The sequence below is a fragment of the Anolis carolinensis genome, unplaced genomic scaffold, assembly GCF_035594765.1.
Source record: "Anolis carolinensis isolate JA03-04 unplaced genomic scaffold, rAnoCar3.1.pri scaffold_8, whole genome shotgun sequence".
NCBI classification, from domain to species: domain Eukaryota; kingdom Metazoa; phylum Chordata; class Lepidosauria; order Squamata; family Dactyloidae; genus Anolis; species Anolis carolinensis.
Window position 1 is genome coordinate 4,660,173 of NW_026943819.1, and position 17,593 is coordinate 4,677,765.

Here is a 17,593-nt window from a genome sequence, read left to right on the forward strand (position 1 = left end):
TGAGAAGCAGGGAGGCATCAAGAAATGTAGCAAGAGGCCCGGAAAGAGGAAAGAAAAGAGGAAGAGAGACAGACCTTCTGCAAGGGAGCCGAAAGGGAAGAGGAACAGGAAGCAAGACAAACAACCTTTCAATTCCCTTGATACTTGAATGCTATTCCTAGCATAGCTATTACAGTATGTTTACATATACAGTAGAGTCTCATTTATCCAACGTAAACGGGCCGGCAGAACGTTGGATAAGCGAATATGTTGGATAATAAGGAGGGATTAAGGAAAAGCCTATTAGACATCAAATTAGGTTATGATTTTACAAATTAAGCACCAAAATATCATGTTATACAACAAATTTGACAGAAAAAGTAGTTCAATGCGCAGTAATGTTATGTTGTAATTACTGTATTTACGAATTTAGCACCAAAATTTCACGATATAGTGAAAACCTTGACTACAAAAATGCATTGGATAATCCAGAACCTTGGATAAGCAAGTCTTGGATAAGTGAGACTCTACTGTATCGGCTCTGACGTTTCTAAGGCCCCTTCTACACTGCCATATAAAATCCAGATTGCCTGCTTTGATAATCTGGATTTTATGGCAGTGTAGACTCAAATAATCCTGTTCAAAGCAGATAATCTGGATTACCTGGTTTGATAATCTACTATATCTGGCAGTGTTGACTCTCATAAGCCAATTCAAAGCAGATAATATGGATTATACAGCAGTGTAGACCCAAATAATCAAATTTGAAGGAGATAATCTGGATTATATTGCAATGGTGAAAAATTATTTATTTATTTATTTATTTCAATTATTAGGGTTTCAATTATTATTATTATAATCCAGTTCAAAGCAGATAATCTGGGTTATATGGCAGCATAGGCTCACATAACCCAGTTCAAAGGAGATCAACTGGATTACCTGGTGTGATAATCTGGATTATATGGTGGTGTAGACTCATATAATTCAGTTCAAAGCGGATAATCTGGGTTATATGGCAGTGTAGACTCTCATAATCCAGTTCAAAGGAAATAATCTGGATTACCTGGTTTGATAATCTGGATTACCTGGTTTGATAATCTGGATTATATGGCAGTGTTGGCTCTAATAGTCCAGTTCAAAGCAGATAATCTGGGTTATATGGCAGTGTAGACTCATATAATCCAGTTGAAAAGACATCAACTGGATTACCTGGTTTGACAATGTGGATTTTATGGCAGTGTAGACTTATATAATCCAGTTCAAAAGAGATCAACTGGATTACCTGGTTTGACAATGTGGATTTTATGGCAGTGTAGACTTATATAATCCAGTTCAAAAAAGATCAACTGGATTACCTGGTTGTCTATGTGGATTTTATGGCAGTGTAGACACATATAATCCAGTTCAAAAGAGATCAACTGGATTTGATAATCTGGATTTTATGGCAGTGTAGACTCATATAATCCAGTTCAAAGCAGATAATCTGGATTATATGGCAGTGTAGACACATATAATCCAGTTCAAAGCAGGAAATGTGGATTATCTGCCTTGATGATCTGGATTATTATATGGCAGTGTAGAAGGGGCCGAAGAGAAATGGTCTGATCACATTGCTTTCTGCTGCTAGGAATGATGGGAGTTGCAGTCCAAAATAGTTGGCCCATGCCTGTGCCATTGCAGGTTTGGCGAACTGGAAAGGGATCTCCAAAGGCCATCCAGCTGGGCCCCTTTCTGCCGCAGAGGAAGACACAGCTCGAGCCCTCCCTGCAGATGGCCATCCAGCCTCTCGGGAGAAAGCCTTTCCGAGGGAAGCCGGGGGAGGGTCCAAGCGGGGAAGGAGGGCGAAGGGGGCGGACTCAGGAGGAGACTGAGGAGGAGGAGGAGGAAGGAGGACTCCTGTGCCTTCGCCTCCGGAGCAGCCATGGTGAGCGAGTCCCATCAAGTTATTATGATTATTATGCCCAGGCTGGATGGCCATCTGTCGGGATGGTTTTGATGGTGCTTTTCCTGCTTAAGGGCAGAAAGAAAGGGCTTGGGCGCTCTTGGGGTCCCTTCCAACTCTAGCATTTCTGACATAGGCTGGGTGGTCGTCTGTCAGGAGGGTTTTGATGGTGCTTTCCTGCATAATGGCTTAATATTATTATTATTATTATTATTATTATTATTATTATTATTATCATGAATGGCAGAAGGGGGTTCTGCTGGATGGCACTTGTGGGGTCTCTTCCAACTCTAAGGGTGTACAGTTCTATTATTATTATTATTATTATTATTATTATTATTATTATTATTATTATTATTTACAGTAGCTTATTATAATTATTACTATTGTCATCATTATGTAGAGTCTGAATGGCCATCTGTCGGGAGGGTTTGATGGCTCTTTTCCTGCATAATGGCAGAAAGAAAGGGGTTGGGATGGATGGCCCTTGGGGTCCCTTCCAACTTTAGCATTCTATTATTATTATTATTATTATTATTATTATTATTATTATTATTATTATTATTTAGGCTGGATGGTCATCTGTCAGGAGGGATTTGATTGTGCTTTTACACCATTGTATATTGGGGTTGGACTAGATGTGCCCCAGGGGACCCTTCCAACTCTCGGATTCTATAGATTATTATTATTATTATTATTATTATTATTATTATTATGCAGGCTGTATGGCCATCTTTCAGGAGGGTTTTGATTGTGCTTTTACTCTATTGTAGATTGGAATTGAACAAGATGTCCCCCGGAGTCCCTTCCAACTCTTGGATTCTATAGTTTATTATTATTATTATTATTATTATTATTATTATTATTATTATGCAGGCTGGATGGCCATCTGTTGGGAGGGTTTTGATTGTGCTTTTACTCTATTGTAGATTGGGATTGGACTAGATGTCCCCCGGGGTCCCTTTCAGCGCTTGGGTTCTATAGTTCTATAATTATTGATTATATAGTTTTATTATTATTATTATTATTATTATTATTATTATTATTATTATTATTATTATTATTCAAAGGGTAGGTGGCCATCTGTCGGGAGGGTTTTGATTGTGCTTTTACTCTATTGTAGATTGGGGTTGGACTAGATGTCCCCTGGGGGTACCTTCTAATTCTCGGATTCTATAGTTTATTATTATTGTTGTTGTTGTTGTTATACATAGGCCGGATGGCCATCTGTCAGGAAGGTTTTGATTGTGCTTTTACTCCATTGTAGATTGGGATTGGACTAGATGTCCCCCGGGGTCCCTTTCAGCGCTTGGGTTCTATAGTTCTATAATTATTGATTATATATTATTATTATTATTATTATTATTATTATTATTATTATTATTATTATTATTTATACAGAGGCTGGATGGCCATCTGTCGGGGGTGCTTTGAATAAGATTTTCCTGCTTCTTGCAGGGGGTTGCACTGGATGGCCCGCGAGGTCTCTTCCAACTCTACGATTCTATGATTCTAAGTTGTAGTTGCTGGGATTTATAGTTGTGAAACTTAGTTCTGTTGGAAACTAAGCAAGAAGGGTTTCTATATCTGTGGAATGATGTCCAGGGTGGGAGAAAGAATTCTTGTCTGTTGGAGGCAAGTGAGAATGTTGCAGTTGGCTACCTTGATTAGCATTGAATAGCCTTGCAGCTTCAGACCTTGGCTGCCTCCTGCATGAAGGAATCCTTTATTTTGGGGGGGGGGGGGGGTGTTAGCTGGCCCTGATTGCTTCCTGTCTGGAATTCCCCTGTTTTCCGAGTGTTGTTCTTTTATTTACTGTCCTGATTTTAGAGTTTTTAAAGACTGGTAGCCAGATTTGGTTCATTTTTCATGTCATTTCAGACATTGAAACAATTAGGGCCAGGTAACACACCCCCAACAAAGGATTCCCCCAGGCAGGGAGCAGCCAGGCTTTGAAGCTGCAAGGCCATTCAATGCTAATCAAGGTGGCCAACGACTGCAACATTCACATTTGCAGCTTCAAGAGCCTGGCTGCTTCCTGCCTGGGGGAATCCTTTGTTGGGAGGTGTTAACTGGCCCTGATCGTTTTGTGTTCACTTGCCTAGTTTCCAACAGGCCTCGCAACCTCTGAGGATGCCTGCCATAAATAATAATAATAATAATAATAATAATAATAATAACTTTATTTTTTTTATGTTCGACTTGTGATTTTGTGATACGAAATCCAGCATATCTATCTTGTTTGCTGTGTCATAATAAAATAATAATAATAATAATAATAATAATAATAATAATAACAACTTTATTTTTATACCCCAAAGGGGACTCAGGGCGGCTTACATGGGGCCAAGCCCAAATAAAAACAATTGCAATATAAAACACAAACAATAGACAAAAGACATGCACAATTATAAAAATTTAAACATTAGCCAATAAAAACAAATGACAAGAACAAATAAAAACATGAATTAAAACAGAGAGGTTGTAAAAGTAGACTGGGTAAAGTGCACTGTATAAATATTGTAAACACGAGGTGACTGATAAAGTGCTGCAAATTCTTGGAAGTGCAAATTGGGATGTGTCTATATCAAGTTGACAAAGGTTAAAAGATGTGGGCGAAACGTCAGGAGAGAATGCTTCTGGAACATTATATAGAAACTCACAGTGTTTCCGGGCACCATTTGTTGTTTAATAGAGCAGACTTTGGGTTATTTCTCCTGGGAAATGGGATACCAAGAGCTTCATTTTCTGTGCAAAACACTCTAAGGAAAATGCTATGCAATTTAGATGGTGCATTTAATGAACTTTTCAGACTCAATTAGCAGCTGTTTGGGAGGAAGGATGTGGTCAAGTCAGAGGGGCCTCTTTCTCAACTCCTTTGCCAAAGAGACTCCACCCATCTGACATGTGTGTGTGTGTGTGTGTGTGTGTGTGTGTGTATATACATACATGCATACATACATACACAAAGGGAGAAAGCCAGGAGAGAAAAAGCACATATGGAAAAGGTTATCCTGGAATGCAAAGCCCTTTGCACCTTCACTTTTCCCTCTTCAGCAAATGAAAAACAAATATTTCTGTAATAGGACTTGCGCTGACTTTTAAATCTCATTTGCCAAATGACAATATTTTGAGAGCCGAGAATGTCCTTTTGCCAGGAAGGAGCTGCGCCTGACAACAATGACCCAAAGCAACTCAGTGTATTATTATTATTATTATTATTATTATTATTATTATTATTATTATTATTATTATTATTTTATTGTATGACACAGCAAACAAGATAGATATGCTGGATTTCGTATCACAAAATCACAAGTCGAACACTTCCCAAGTGTCTAGGACTGTGTGATGTATTATTATTATTATTATTATTATTATTATTATTATTATTATTTTATTGTATGACACAGCAAACAAGATAGACATGCTGTGTTTCGTAATCACAAGTCGAATACTTCCCAAGCGTTTAGAACTGTGTGATTTATTATTATTATTATTATTATTATTATTATTATTATTATTATTATTATTATTATTAGACACACAGCAAGATTTGTTCACAGCAAATAAGGTCACTCTGCTGGCTGTTGTATTGGATCACATTTCGGAGACTTCCCAAGTGTCTAGGACTATGTGATGTATTGGTGAATAATGCATGCAGATCCGAGTAGGGTGGCCTTTTGCAGCTGACAGATGGTAATGTTGTTAGTGCCGATTGTTTTCAAGTGCTGGCGAAGGTCTTTAGGCATTGCAACCAGTGTGCCGATCACCACTGGGACCACCTTGACTGGCTTGTGCCAGAGTCTTTGCAGTTCGATCTTTAAATCCTCGTATGGCGTCAGCTTTTCCAGTAGCTTCTCATCCATTCTGCTGTTACCTGGGATTGCAACATCAGCGATCCATACTTTATTTTTTAATGCGACCGTGAGGTTAGGAGTTTTGTGCTTCAAAATAAATAATAATAATAATAATAATAATAATAATAATAATAATAATGCTTTTTTTTCTTGATCAAGATCCACTACAGCTCAGGCTGTGTATTTATTTGTATCCTGCTTTTCTATCTGGACTGAGGCCCAAAGCATCCTTTTAACAATGCAAGGATTTAAAGAGCCGGGAAGAAAAGCAAACGCAACAACATACACACTTTTCTCGGGGTTTTCCAGACAGAAAAGCACCTAGACATGTCAGAGGGAGCTATTGACCCAAAGGAATCACTAGAGCCATTGCCAAATGAAATGACCAGCTGCCCAAAATGAAAGGCTGACCGCAAACGAAACGGGTAGTTGAGCAAGTGGCCTGCGGTGGGAGCCCGGCCGTGATTTCCGTGCTTCGTTTCCATCATCTATGCAATATCACGTTTCATTCCTGACCTTTCTAAACAGCTTTCCCCAAAGTGCGGGGCAAGAAAGCGAAAGCAGCCAGAGAGGGAGGCAAAAGGGAACAACGCCAGTGAAGTGACATGTTGGAAAGCAAAGAAAAAGAACAGAAATTGAAACCATCCAACTCCATAGAAGTGAAAAGTCAGCTGCTTTCCTGCCCAGAGTGACCTGGGGTTGCCCAGAAAGGTCAAATAATGTACTAGAAAGAATCGGATTTGGGGACCAGAGGCACCCATTGGGTATAACTAGACTGGCTTCTGTGCTCTTACAGACTCAAGCCTCAACTGTCTTCTAACTCCTACCAGTAACACCGGCTTCTGTACTCTTACAGACTCAAACCTCAACTGTCTTTTAACTCCTACCAGTAACACCGGCTTCTGTACTCTTACAGACTCAAGCCTCAACTGTCTTCTAACTCCTACCGGTAACTGGCTTCTGTACCCTAACAGACTCAAGCCTCAACTGTCTTCTAGCTCCTACCTGTAACACTGGTTTCTGTACTCTTACAGACTCAAGCCTCAACTGTCTTCTAACTCCTACCGGTAACACTGGCTTCTGTGCTCTTACAGACTCAAGCCTCAACTGTCTTCTAGCTCCTACAGGTAACACTGGCTTCTGTGCTCTTACAGACTCAAGCCTCAACTGTCTTCTAGCTCCTACAGGTAACACTGGCTTCTGTGCTCTTACAGACTCAAGCCTCAACTGTCTTCTAACTCCTCCCGGTAACACTAACTTCTGTACTCTAACAGACTCAAGCCTCAACTGTCTTCTAGCTCCTACCGGTAACACTGGCTTGTGTACTCTTACAGACTCAAGCCTCAACTGTCTTCTAACTCCTACCAGTAACACTGGCTTCTGTGCTCTTACAGACTCAAGCCTCAACTGTCTTCTAACTCCTCCCGGTAACACTAACTTCTGTACTCTAACAGACTCAAGCCTCAACTGTCTTCTAGCTCCTACCGGTAACACTGGCTTCTGTACTCTTACAGACTCAAGCCTCAACTGTCTTCTAACTCCTACCAGTAACACTGGCTTCTGTGCTCTTACAGACTCAAGCCTCAACTGTCTTCTAACTCCTACGGTAACACTGGCTTCTGTGGTCTTACAGACTCAAGCCTCAACTGTCTTCTAACTCCTACCGGTAACACTGGCTTCTGTGCTCTTACAGACTCAAGCCTCAACTGTCTTCTAACTCCTACCGGTAACACTGGCTTCTGTACTCTTACGGACTCAAGCCTCAACTCTTTTCTAACTCCTACCGGTAACACTGGCTTCTGTATTCTAACAGACTCAAGTCTCAACTGTCTTCTAACTCCTACCAGTAACACTGGCTTCTGTAACACCCATTGGGTATAACTAGACTGGTCTGGAGATGATGCACAGGACCTGTGACTCGGACACGCTCCTTCACAAGTCTATTAACATTTGCTTTTGAGCAGACGCTGGATGGGCATCTGTCGGGAGAGCTTGGATTGTGTCTTCCTGCCAGAATAAACCAGGACCCTTTAGAGGGTTTCTTTTCGTATCACAAAATCACAAGTCGAACACTTCCCAAGTGTCTAGGACTGTGTGATGTATTTTCGGTTGATGCGCGCAGATCCCAGTCGGGTGGCCTTTTGCAGTTAGCAGATCGTAATTTTGTCAATGTCTATTGTTTCCAAATGCCGGCTGAGATCTTTTGGCACGGCACCCAGTGTGCCCATCACCACCGGGACCACCTGCACTGGTTTCTGCCAGAGTCTTTGCAGTTCAATCTTGAGGTCCTGATAGCGGCTGAGTTTTTCCTGTTGTTTTTCGTCAATGCGGCTGTCACCTGGGATGGCAACATCAATGATCCAAAGCTTTTTCTTTTCCACAACTGTGATGTCTGGTGTGTTGTGTTCCAGAACTTTGTCAGTCTGGATTCGGAAGTCCCACAGTATCTTTGCGTGCTCATTCTCCAATACTTTTGCTGGTTTGTGATCCCACCAGGTCTTTACTGCAGGGAGGTGGTACTTGAGGCATAAGTTCCAACGAATCATTTGGGCTACATAGTTGTGCCTCTGTTTGTAGTCTGTCTGTGCGATTTTCTTACAGCAGCTGAGGACAGGATCCATGGTTTCGTCGGTTTCCTTGCACAGTCTGCATTTTGGGTCATCAGCTGATTTTTCCATCTTGGCCTTAATTGCCTTTGTCCTGATGTCTTGCTCCTGGGCTGCAAGGATCAGGCCTTCTGTCTCCTTCTTCAGGGTCCCATTCGTGAGCCAGAGCCAGGTCTTCTCCTTATCAGCTTTTCCGTTAATTTTGTCAAGGAACTTTCCATGCAATGTTTTGTTGTGCCAGCTGTCAGCTCTAGTTTGTAGTTTTCTTGTACTGGTTTTTTGTCTGCTGTGCTTTGAGGAGTTTCTGATTTTTGACTTCAATCAAAGCAGGTTCTTCACTTTGCTTTACATATTCTGCCAGGGCGTGTATTATTATTATTTTATTATGACACAGCAAACAAGATAGATATGCTGGATTTCATATCACAAAATCACAAGTCGAACACTTCCCAAGTGTCTAGGACTGTGTGATGTATTTTCATATGATGCGCGCAGATCCCAGCAGGGTGGCCTTTTGCAGCTGGCAGATCGTAATTTTGTCAATGTCTATTGTTTCCAAATGCCGGCTGAGATCTTTTGGCACGGCACCCAGTGTGCCCATCACCACCGGGACCACCTGCACTGGTTTCTGCCAGAGTCGTCTTCTTCTTCTTCTTCTTATTATTATTATTATTATCATTATTGGCACAAAGACATATTATGACACCAAACGAGATATGTATGCTGGATTTCGTATCACAAAATCACAAGTCGAACACTTCCCACGTGTTTAGGACTGTGTAGTTTATTATTATTATTATTATTATTATTATTATTATTATTATTATTATTATTATTAGGAAGCCCAGCCTTTCAGCCTGGAGCGGATTGGGATGTGCAGGTGCATTAAGGCTCATGTGCATGGCTCTTCTGCATGTTGCACAAGGCAAGCTGTCCTTTGGATACTCATTGGTGCACTTCTTAGCATGCACCGGTGTGGCACAACTTGCACCGTGATTATGCCACAATACAACCCTGGACTCCCACCCTTGACACGGCTACTCTGGTGCTAAATGGGCCCGCCGTTGCTCTTTCTCCAGCCTGCAAGCATGCAGAAGTAATCTCCGTCTTGGAACGGCACTGCCCTCTTCGCATAAGGGCCGATTGTTCCTCTGCCCAGAGGCCTGAGCCTGCCCTCGTCCGCAGCCTTTGGGGGTCCATTGCACAGGGCCCTCCTCCTCCTCCTGCCCTCATTTCTGCAGGCACCGCTTTCCCATTTCCTTCCCAAGAGACCCTCACATCCCACGCTTCTTTCCGCAGGGAGAAGACCGGCTGGAGGCCTGCCAGAAGGAGGCCGGGGAGGTGACCGAGATCATGTTGGAGAACTACAGCAAGGTCCTGGACCGGGAGGTCAAGCTCAGCGAACTGGACGAACGGGCGGACGAACTCCGGAACCAGGTGGGATATGGGCAGAGGGATGGCCGCATGCGAGGCACAGAAGCCTAGAGTTGGAAGGGGGCCCCTGAGACCCTCCAGTCCAACCCCCTTCTGCCATTATGAAGGAAAGCAGCATCTAATCCCTCCTGGCAGATGCGCATTCATGCCAGTGTTACCCGTAGGAGTTAGAAGACAGTTGAGGCTTGAGTCTGTTAGAATACAGAAGCCAGTGTTACTGGTAGGAGTTAGAAGACAGTCGAGGCTTGAGTCTGTTAGAATACAGAAGCCAGTGTTACTGGTAGGAGTTAGAAGACATTCGAGGCTTGAGTCTGTTAGAATACAGAAGCCAGTGTTACAGGTAGGAGTTAGAAGACAGTCGAGGCTTGAGTCTGTTAGAATACAGAAGCCAGTGTTACCGGTAGGAGTTAGAAGACAGTTGAGGCTTGAGTCTGTAACAGCACAGAAGCCAGTGTTACCGGTAGGAGTTAGAAGACAGTCGAGGTTTGAGTCTGTTAGAATACAGAAGCTAGTGTTACCGGTAGGAGTTAAAAGACAGTTGAGGCTTGAGTCTGTTAGAATACAGAAGCCAGTGTTACTGGTAGGAGTTAGAAGACAGTCGAGGCTTGAGTCTGTTAGAATACAGAAGCCAGTGTTGCCGGTAGGAGTTAGAAGACAGTCGAGGCTTGAGTCTGTTAGAATACAGAAGCCAGTGTTACTGGTAGCAGTTTGAAGACAGTCGAGGCTTGAGTCTGTTAGAGTACAAAAGCCAGTGTTACTGGTAGGAGTTAGAAGACAGTTGGGGCTTGAGTCTGTTAGAATACAGAAGCCAGTTTTACTGGTTGGAGTTAGAAGACAGTTGGGGCTTGAGTCTGTTAGAATACAGAAGCCAGTGTTACCGGTAGGAGTTAAAAGACAGTTGAGGCTTGAGTCTGTAAGAGTACACAAGCCAGTGTTACTGGTAGGAGCTAGAAGACAGTTGAGGCTTGAGTCCCTTGGAAGTAGACTGTTATGAAAGAGCAATATAGTTTTGAAGAGACTGTTAAAGACTGTAAGTTAAAGATACAAACTGAAATGTTTTAAAGTTTAAGCTGACAAGAAATGTACCTGTATATTTAAATACATGAAGTTATGAGTAAAACAAACACGTTATTTTAAAGAAGTCTGCTTGAATGTATGTCTGCTGAGAGCATCAAATAGAAACAAGATATTTATGTGCCCAGTGATCTTCCACTACCCAATAAAGGGATGCCTCTGAAACTCTGCTACCCAATAGATTGTGATCCTAACAGGTCATAACCCAATAATCTTATAAATCCACTTCAATCCCACAATGTAGATGCATCCCGTGATTGAGGAGCCAAGAGGCTTCATCTTTCCCAGCTTGTTCTTTAAACAAAGCCAGATTCCCTTGGGTTTTTCCAAAGGGTTTCTTGCTTTCTGTTTGTCCCTTTGTTTACTCTTTACAACAGAGAATTTCAGCCCTGAGGTCACAAGATTCCCTGCAGAGGCAAGGGTTTGAGCTTTACAGGAATCGTTGTTTATTTTTGTTCATGGCCAGAGTTTGATAGCCGAGGGAATTTCAAGAAAAGATTTCAGAAGCAATGGAGAGTTAGGACGACTTGAAGGGGAAAAGGATCTTCATTGTTACACCAGAAACCCATGAAAGCCCCTTGTCTGTCCTCCAAAAACTGGATTTGGTCAGCTTCAGAAAGAGTGTGCCGGACAGAGGTTAAAGAGGCGGAACAATGCGTAATGCAGAGCCGGCATTGTCCGTAGACACCTCCTAGCTCATGTGGCCATAGGCATGAGTGCATGGAGTGCTGTTACCTTCCCTATTGATCTACTCACATTTGCATGTTTCCTAACTGCTAGGTTGGCAGGAGCTGGGGCTAATAGCGGGAGCTCACCCCACTCCCCAGATTCGAACTGCCAGCATTTTGGTCAGCAAGTTCAGCAGCTCAGTGGTTTAATCTGCTGCGCCACCAAGGTTCCCATATTAGACTATACTGACTATATTATGCAACATCGAACTGTATTATATGAAATTACACTGGCCACATAATGCAACATCAAACTGTATTATACGAGACTACGCTGACTGTGTAATGCAGCATTGAACTGCATAATATGAAACTGCACTGACCATATAATGCAATATCGAACTGCATTTATATGAGAGTACACTGAGCATGTCATGCAACATCAAGCTATATTATATGAGACTACACTGACCATATAAAGTAGCATCGAACTGCATGTATGAGACTACATTGACCATATAATGCAATATCGAACTGCATTTATATGAGAGTACACTGACCATGTCATGCAACATCAAGCTATATTACATGAGACTACACTGGCCATATAAATAGAACTGCATGTATATGAGACTACACTGACCATATAATGCAATATCGAACTGCATTTATATGAGACCACACTGACCATATAATGCAATATCGAACTGCATTTATGAGAGTACATTGACCATATAATGCAATATTGAACTGCATTTATATGAGAGTACATTGACCATATAATGCAATATTGAACTACATTTATATGAGAGTACATTGACCATATAATGCAATATCGAACTGCATTTATATGAGACCACACTGACCATATAATGCAATATCGAACTGCATTTATATGAGAGTACATTAACCATATAATGCAATATTGAACTGCATTATATGAAACTGCACTGACCATATCATGCAACATCGAACTGCATTTATATGAGACTACACTGACCATGTCATGCAACATTAAACTGCATTATGAGACCACACTGACCATATACTACAAGATCAGACTGCATTATATGAAACAAGAATGCAGTACCCAATTGCATTGTATTATGGTGTGGATGGGCACTGGAGAAAGAGAAAACGTATGTGATGGAGAGTGAGAGATGGGATTTTGCAACGGGGGGGAAAGTAGCATTGACGTTGATGTTGTTGTTATTGCTGAGGGTGCCTGGGTGCTTTCTGACGCCTGCCCTTGCCTGTCCCTCCTCCTAGAGCGCGGCCTTCAGCAAGACGGCCAAGACGGTGGCTCAGAAGAAGCGCTGGGAGAACGCCAAGTGCAAGCTGATCCTGGCCGGAGTGGTGGCGGCCGCCCTCCTGGTCATCGTCCTGGCCATCGTCCTCTCCTTCCTCCTCCCGGGGTCGGCGGCAGGGGATGCGGCTGCCGCTTCCTCGGCCGGAGGGAACTGAAAGACCCATCAATCTCCGTCAATCACCATTGGCTCAGGGCCCACCAGACCCTGTTTGGGGACTTTGTTGGAAGCAAGCTGTTCTGAGTCAGAAGGCATCCTCTGTTTTTGGAAAGAGTTGGAAGAGACCCCGAAAGCCATCCAATCCAACATCCTCCTGGTAATCATGGAAGACACAATCCAAGCACCCTCGACAGATGGCCATCCAGCCTTTGCCTGAAAACCTCCCAAGAGAAGGAGGTTCCACCAGACTGAATCCTAGAATGTGAAGGCAACCTCCACAATAATCCCGTCCAAGCCCCTTCTGCCAAGTAGGATCCCACCTAAGCCCTCCCGACAGATGGCCATGCAACGTCTGTTTAGAACCCTCCAAGGAAGGAGATGTTTATTATTATAGAATCCTAGAATTTGAAGGGAATCCCCACAATCATCCCATCCAAGTCCCTTCTGCCAAGTAGAATCCCACTTAATCCCTCTCGACAGATGGCCATGCAACGTCTGTTTAGAACCCTCCAAGGAAGGAGATGTTGGAGATGTTTATTATTATAGAATCTTAGAATTTGAAGGGAACCTCCACAATCATACCGTCCAAGTCCCTTCTGCCAAGTAGGATCCCACTTAATCCCTCCCGACAGATGGCCATGCAACCTCTGCTTAGAACCCTCCAACATATCCAACATAAACGGGCCGGCAGAATGTTGGATAATAAGGAGGGATTAAGGAAAAGCCTATTAAACATCAAATTGGGTTACGATTTTACAAATTAAGCACCAAAACACCATGTTATACAACAAATTGGACAGAAAAAGTAGTTCAATGTGCAGTAATGTTATTAGTAATTACTGTATTTACGAATTTAGCACCAAAATATCACGATGTATTGAAAACATTGACTACAAAAATGCGTTGGATAATCCAGAATGTTGGATAAGCAAGACTCTACTGTAGATGTTTATTATTATAGAATCTTAGAACTTGAAGGGAACCCAATGTATTGAAAACATTGACTACAAAAATGCATTGGATAATCCAGAACGTTGGATAAGTGAGACTCTACTGTAGATGTTTATTATTATAGAATCCTAGAATTTGAAGGGAACCCCTACAACCATCCAGCCCAAGCCTCTTCTGCCAAGCAGGACCCCATTCAAGCCCTTCCAACAGATGGCCATCCAGCTTCTGCTTTAAAATCTCCAGACAGGGAGTCTCTACCAGTCTCAAAGGCAGCATATTCTACAACCGAAGAGGAGGTTCTTGGCCTCTATTTGCTCGCAGTTTGAATCTATTGCTCTCTGCTTGGGTCCAGATTGGGCTCCCTGATAGCATGGACATCTCCCTAAAAAATACATACCAACCTCCCAAAAGAAGACCCTCCCAACCTTCCCACCTTTCCATTGCAAAGTGCCATTTGCTTCTTTTTTTTTAAAAAATACATCTTTTTGGACATTATCATGAAGGCGATTTCCCCGTAACCGGTCTCTTGCTGCTCCATTCTTCCCTGCATCCAGCAAGTTCTGGAGGATTCGCACTGATGTCCCACAAAACTGTGGGCTTTGCAATAGCGATGCCGCCCTGCCCTTTCTGGGTTCTTGGAAATGTGAAAGCCACGTCTTCATTTGAGTTAGGTGTTCTTTTAAAGCACTCGTGCCAAGCTGCCGTGTCAATGGGAGCATCCCTTATCTGGAATTCAGAAATCCAAAATTGTCCATTTGGGTGCCTTTGCTTTCCTGTTGTTTTGTTTTGTTTGTCCTTTAGTTTTCAATCGTTTTTCTAATGGGAGCAAACAACTTGACTTTGAGCCCTGCAAGAAGCATCACTGATTGTTTCCGATGTGCAGAGAATTTGATTCAGTTATTACAAGTGACCTTATTTTTGTCTAATTCGATGTCTATGAAACATGCATGTTATTTCCTACGTGGGTCCCATCTCATTACGTACATATATGCAAATAATTTGCAAAACAACAATAACAACAACCCAAATCCCAAACTCTTCTGGCGCCAAGGATTTCACATAAGGGATGCTATACTTGTTCTCATTTACCTGCACTGTTTAACTCAGTGAAATATACCGTAATAACTGATGTATTGTTTCATCCTGGCCATGATTATGATTGTGGCCAAATATCCTAGCATCACTATTATGCATCCTGCTTTTAGTATGGTGTTGACCAATAATGGGCAATTTTTTGCGCTTGGTGTGTCAAAATTCACCAAAAAACCTAGCATGACTGGGGTGGTGTGTCACTTCGAGAGAAAAAAATCCATAATTTCGCAATATGTATAGTTTAAATAACAAAAATATATAACTGTAATATATAACTGTATTTAATAAATCAAAAACTATTTACTACCATTATTTCCATGTACAACAATCTATGGTACCTCTTGCCGTTTCCACGCTGATTTCTCTCTATTCTAGTTTCAATGTAGTCATGAATAATATAATAACAATATAATAGTAATAATATGATAATAAACTACAATAATAGAATAATAATAGATTGTAATGTGCATAATTCCCATGGAGTAAACAACAAAACCACTGGACCAAATCACACCAAATTTGGCCACAAAAGACATAGTTATCCAATCAATCTGCATGCGGCAGCGTGTCAGCAAAAATGGCTAGGCGTGTCAGTGCTGACACGCGTGTTATAGGTTGGCCATCACTGGTGTAGACAATCTCTCCGTTTGGATATTGTAACCCTCTATGTCTTTCGCAGCCTTGCAAAGGGGTGAGGTTCTATATCGGGCTGGAAGTGCATCTACACTGCGAAATTAATGCACTTTGGCACCACTTTAACCGCCTTGACTCAGTGCTATGGATCCTTGGGACGGTACGTTTTGCAAAAGCATTACGCTTCCTCTGCCCCAGACTACACCTCCCGGGAGTTCTTTGTTAATGAGGGATTTGTGTATTGGTAGTGTTTAAATGCAATTTGTGTCTTAGTTTGTATTGCATACTGATTGCATCATCCAGAGTGTGCTATAGTATGTAAAGAGTTAATTACTGAGAAGCTGTGATGACCTTGATGTGTGGCTGGAACTGGGGAGTGTCCAGACACAAGTATGTATGCTTTACTGATTACATCAGTTCTGTTCTGTTCTGCTGTCTGCCTAGAGTGAAAGTCCTGTGTTTGTCTGCAAGTCTGTTTGTCTTGTACAGTAAAACTTGTATATAGAGTCTCACTTATCCAACACTCGCTTATCCAACATTCTGGATTATCCAACACATTTTTGGAGTCAATGTTTTCAATATATTGTGATATTTTGGTGCTAAATTCATAAATACAGTAATTACTAAATCGCATTACTGCGTATAGAACTATTTTCTGCCAAATTTGTTGTCTAACATGATGTTTTGGTGCTTCATTTGTAAAATCATAACTTAATTTGATGTTTAATAGGCTTTTCCTTAATGCCTCCTTATAATCCAACATATTCGTTTATCCAACATTCTCCCAGCCCGTTTATGTTGGATAAGTGAGACTCTACTGTAGTTTTACCAAAGTTTCTGGATGTCTCTTCGTGCTATGTTCCTCTGACTCCATCCAACTGATGCTGCGCTGCGTAAATTACTCTGATAATTGGTTATGGGCCCAGATCCCAGTACCTAGACTGGACCAGATTACTGGAGTTTGGAGTGGAGAGAAAGTTGGAGCTGTAACTGTGACCAGAGACGAGACCCGCTGTTTTGGTGAGCCTGCTTGAGTGAATTGAATTGGAGGAAGATTGATTCCTGTCGAAGCAGAGCTACGCAGTGGGGCGTGCCGGAGCATCAGGCATACATCATGATGTCTAGCCATCAAGCGCTTCTCGCTTCTGGCCATCACATTGTGTCACGGCACTTAAAGCGGTGTCAAACTGCATTAATTCCGCACTGTAGATGCACGGAACAAAGGGACACGGAGCGGCTGGACGCAGCCCAAAGTCTTCCTCCCGCTTTCCTCTCTGGACAATTCCCGCTCTCCTTGCAATTAACGTCCTCCTTCGCCATTTACGCAAATACTAATTGTTGCATAATTGTTTTTCCAAGTGGCTTGTATTTTCGGAAGGAAAGCTGTCCTTATGTCTGCCCTTTCTGTGCGCCTTTTGTTCAAAACCCTTGAAAGTTGGGTTTTGCAAAAGAGTGTAAAACCCTTTTGGATTGCGGCGTCTAGAGCAAAAGGAAGGAAGAAAGAAAGACAGTGACTTTTTTTTTGTAACAAAGGGCGGCTTTGTGTCTGGATTTATTACGCCGATTTGGGGAGGCAAAGGAAGAACAATGGGATTGGCAATCTTGAGTCGAAAGAAGGTCGTTTCAAGGAACCACGTACCTTGCAATTGCACCGTGTTGCCCCTAAAGAAAAGTCTGCAAATTAATAATAATAATAATAATAATATTAATAGTAGTAGTAATGATAATTAATCATAGTAGTAATAAAAGCAGTAACAATAATGTTAATAACAATAGTAATAATACTGTTAAAATAGTAGTAGTAATGTTAATCATAGTAGTAATATGTTAATTATAATAATAATAATAATAATAATGTTAAAATAGTAGTGGTAATGTTAATCACAGT

General features: G+C 41.8%; 1 protein-coding gene across 2 annotated transcripts; it reads left to right on the forward strand.

Annotated features, from left to right (window-relative positions):
* The first annotated feature begins 1,801 nt into the window (after positions 1–1,801).
* Positions 1,802–15,525, forward strand: vamp5 (vesicle associated membrane protein 5). 2 transcript variants are annotated; one of them, XM_062961114.1, is made up of 3 exons: positions 1,802–1,903; positions 9,687–9,824; positions 12,833–15,525. In XM_062961114.1, the coding sequence occupies exons 1-3, from the start codon at positions 1,901–1,903 to the stop codon at positions 13,025–13,027; spliced, it is 336 nt and encodes a 111-aa protein (XP_062817184.1). In that variant the 5' UTR covers positions 1,802–1,900; the 3' UTR covers positions 13,028–15,525. The 2 variants fall into 2 exon arrangements, with proteins under 2 accessions (XP_062817184.1, XP_062817185.1); XM_062961115.1 differs by lacking the exon at positions 1,802–1,903 and adding an exon at positions 5,947–6,968.
* Positions 15,526–17,593: the final 2,068 nt, after the last annotated feature.

What these genes read in the sequence shown, in the direction of transcription:
- vamp5 (XM_062961114.1), top strand. An exon ending in CGGACGAACTCCGGAACCAG is followed by an intron (nt 9,825 to 12,832) that starts GTGGGATATGGG and finishes CCCTCCTCCTAG; the next exon opens with AGCGCGGCCTTCAGCAAGAC.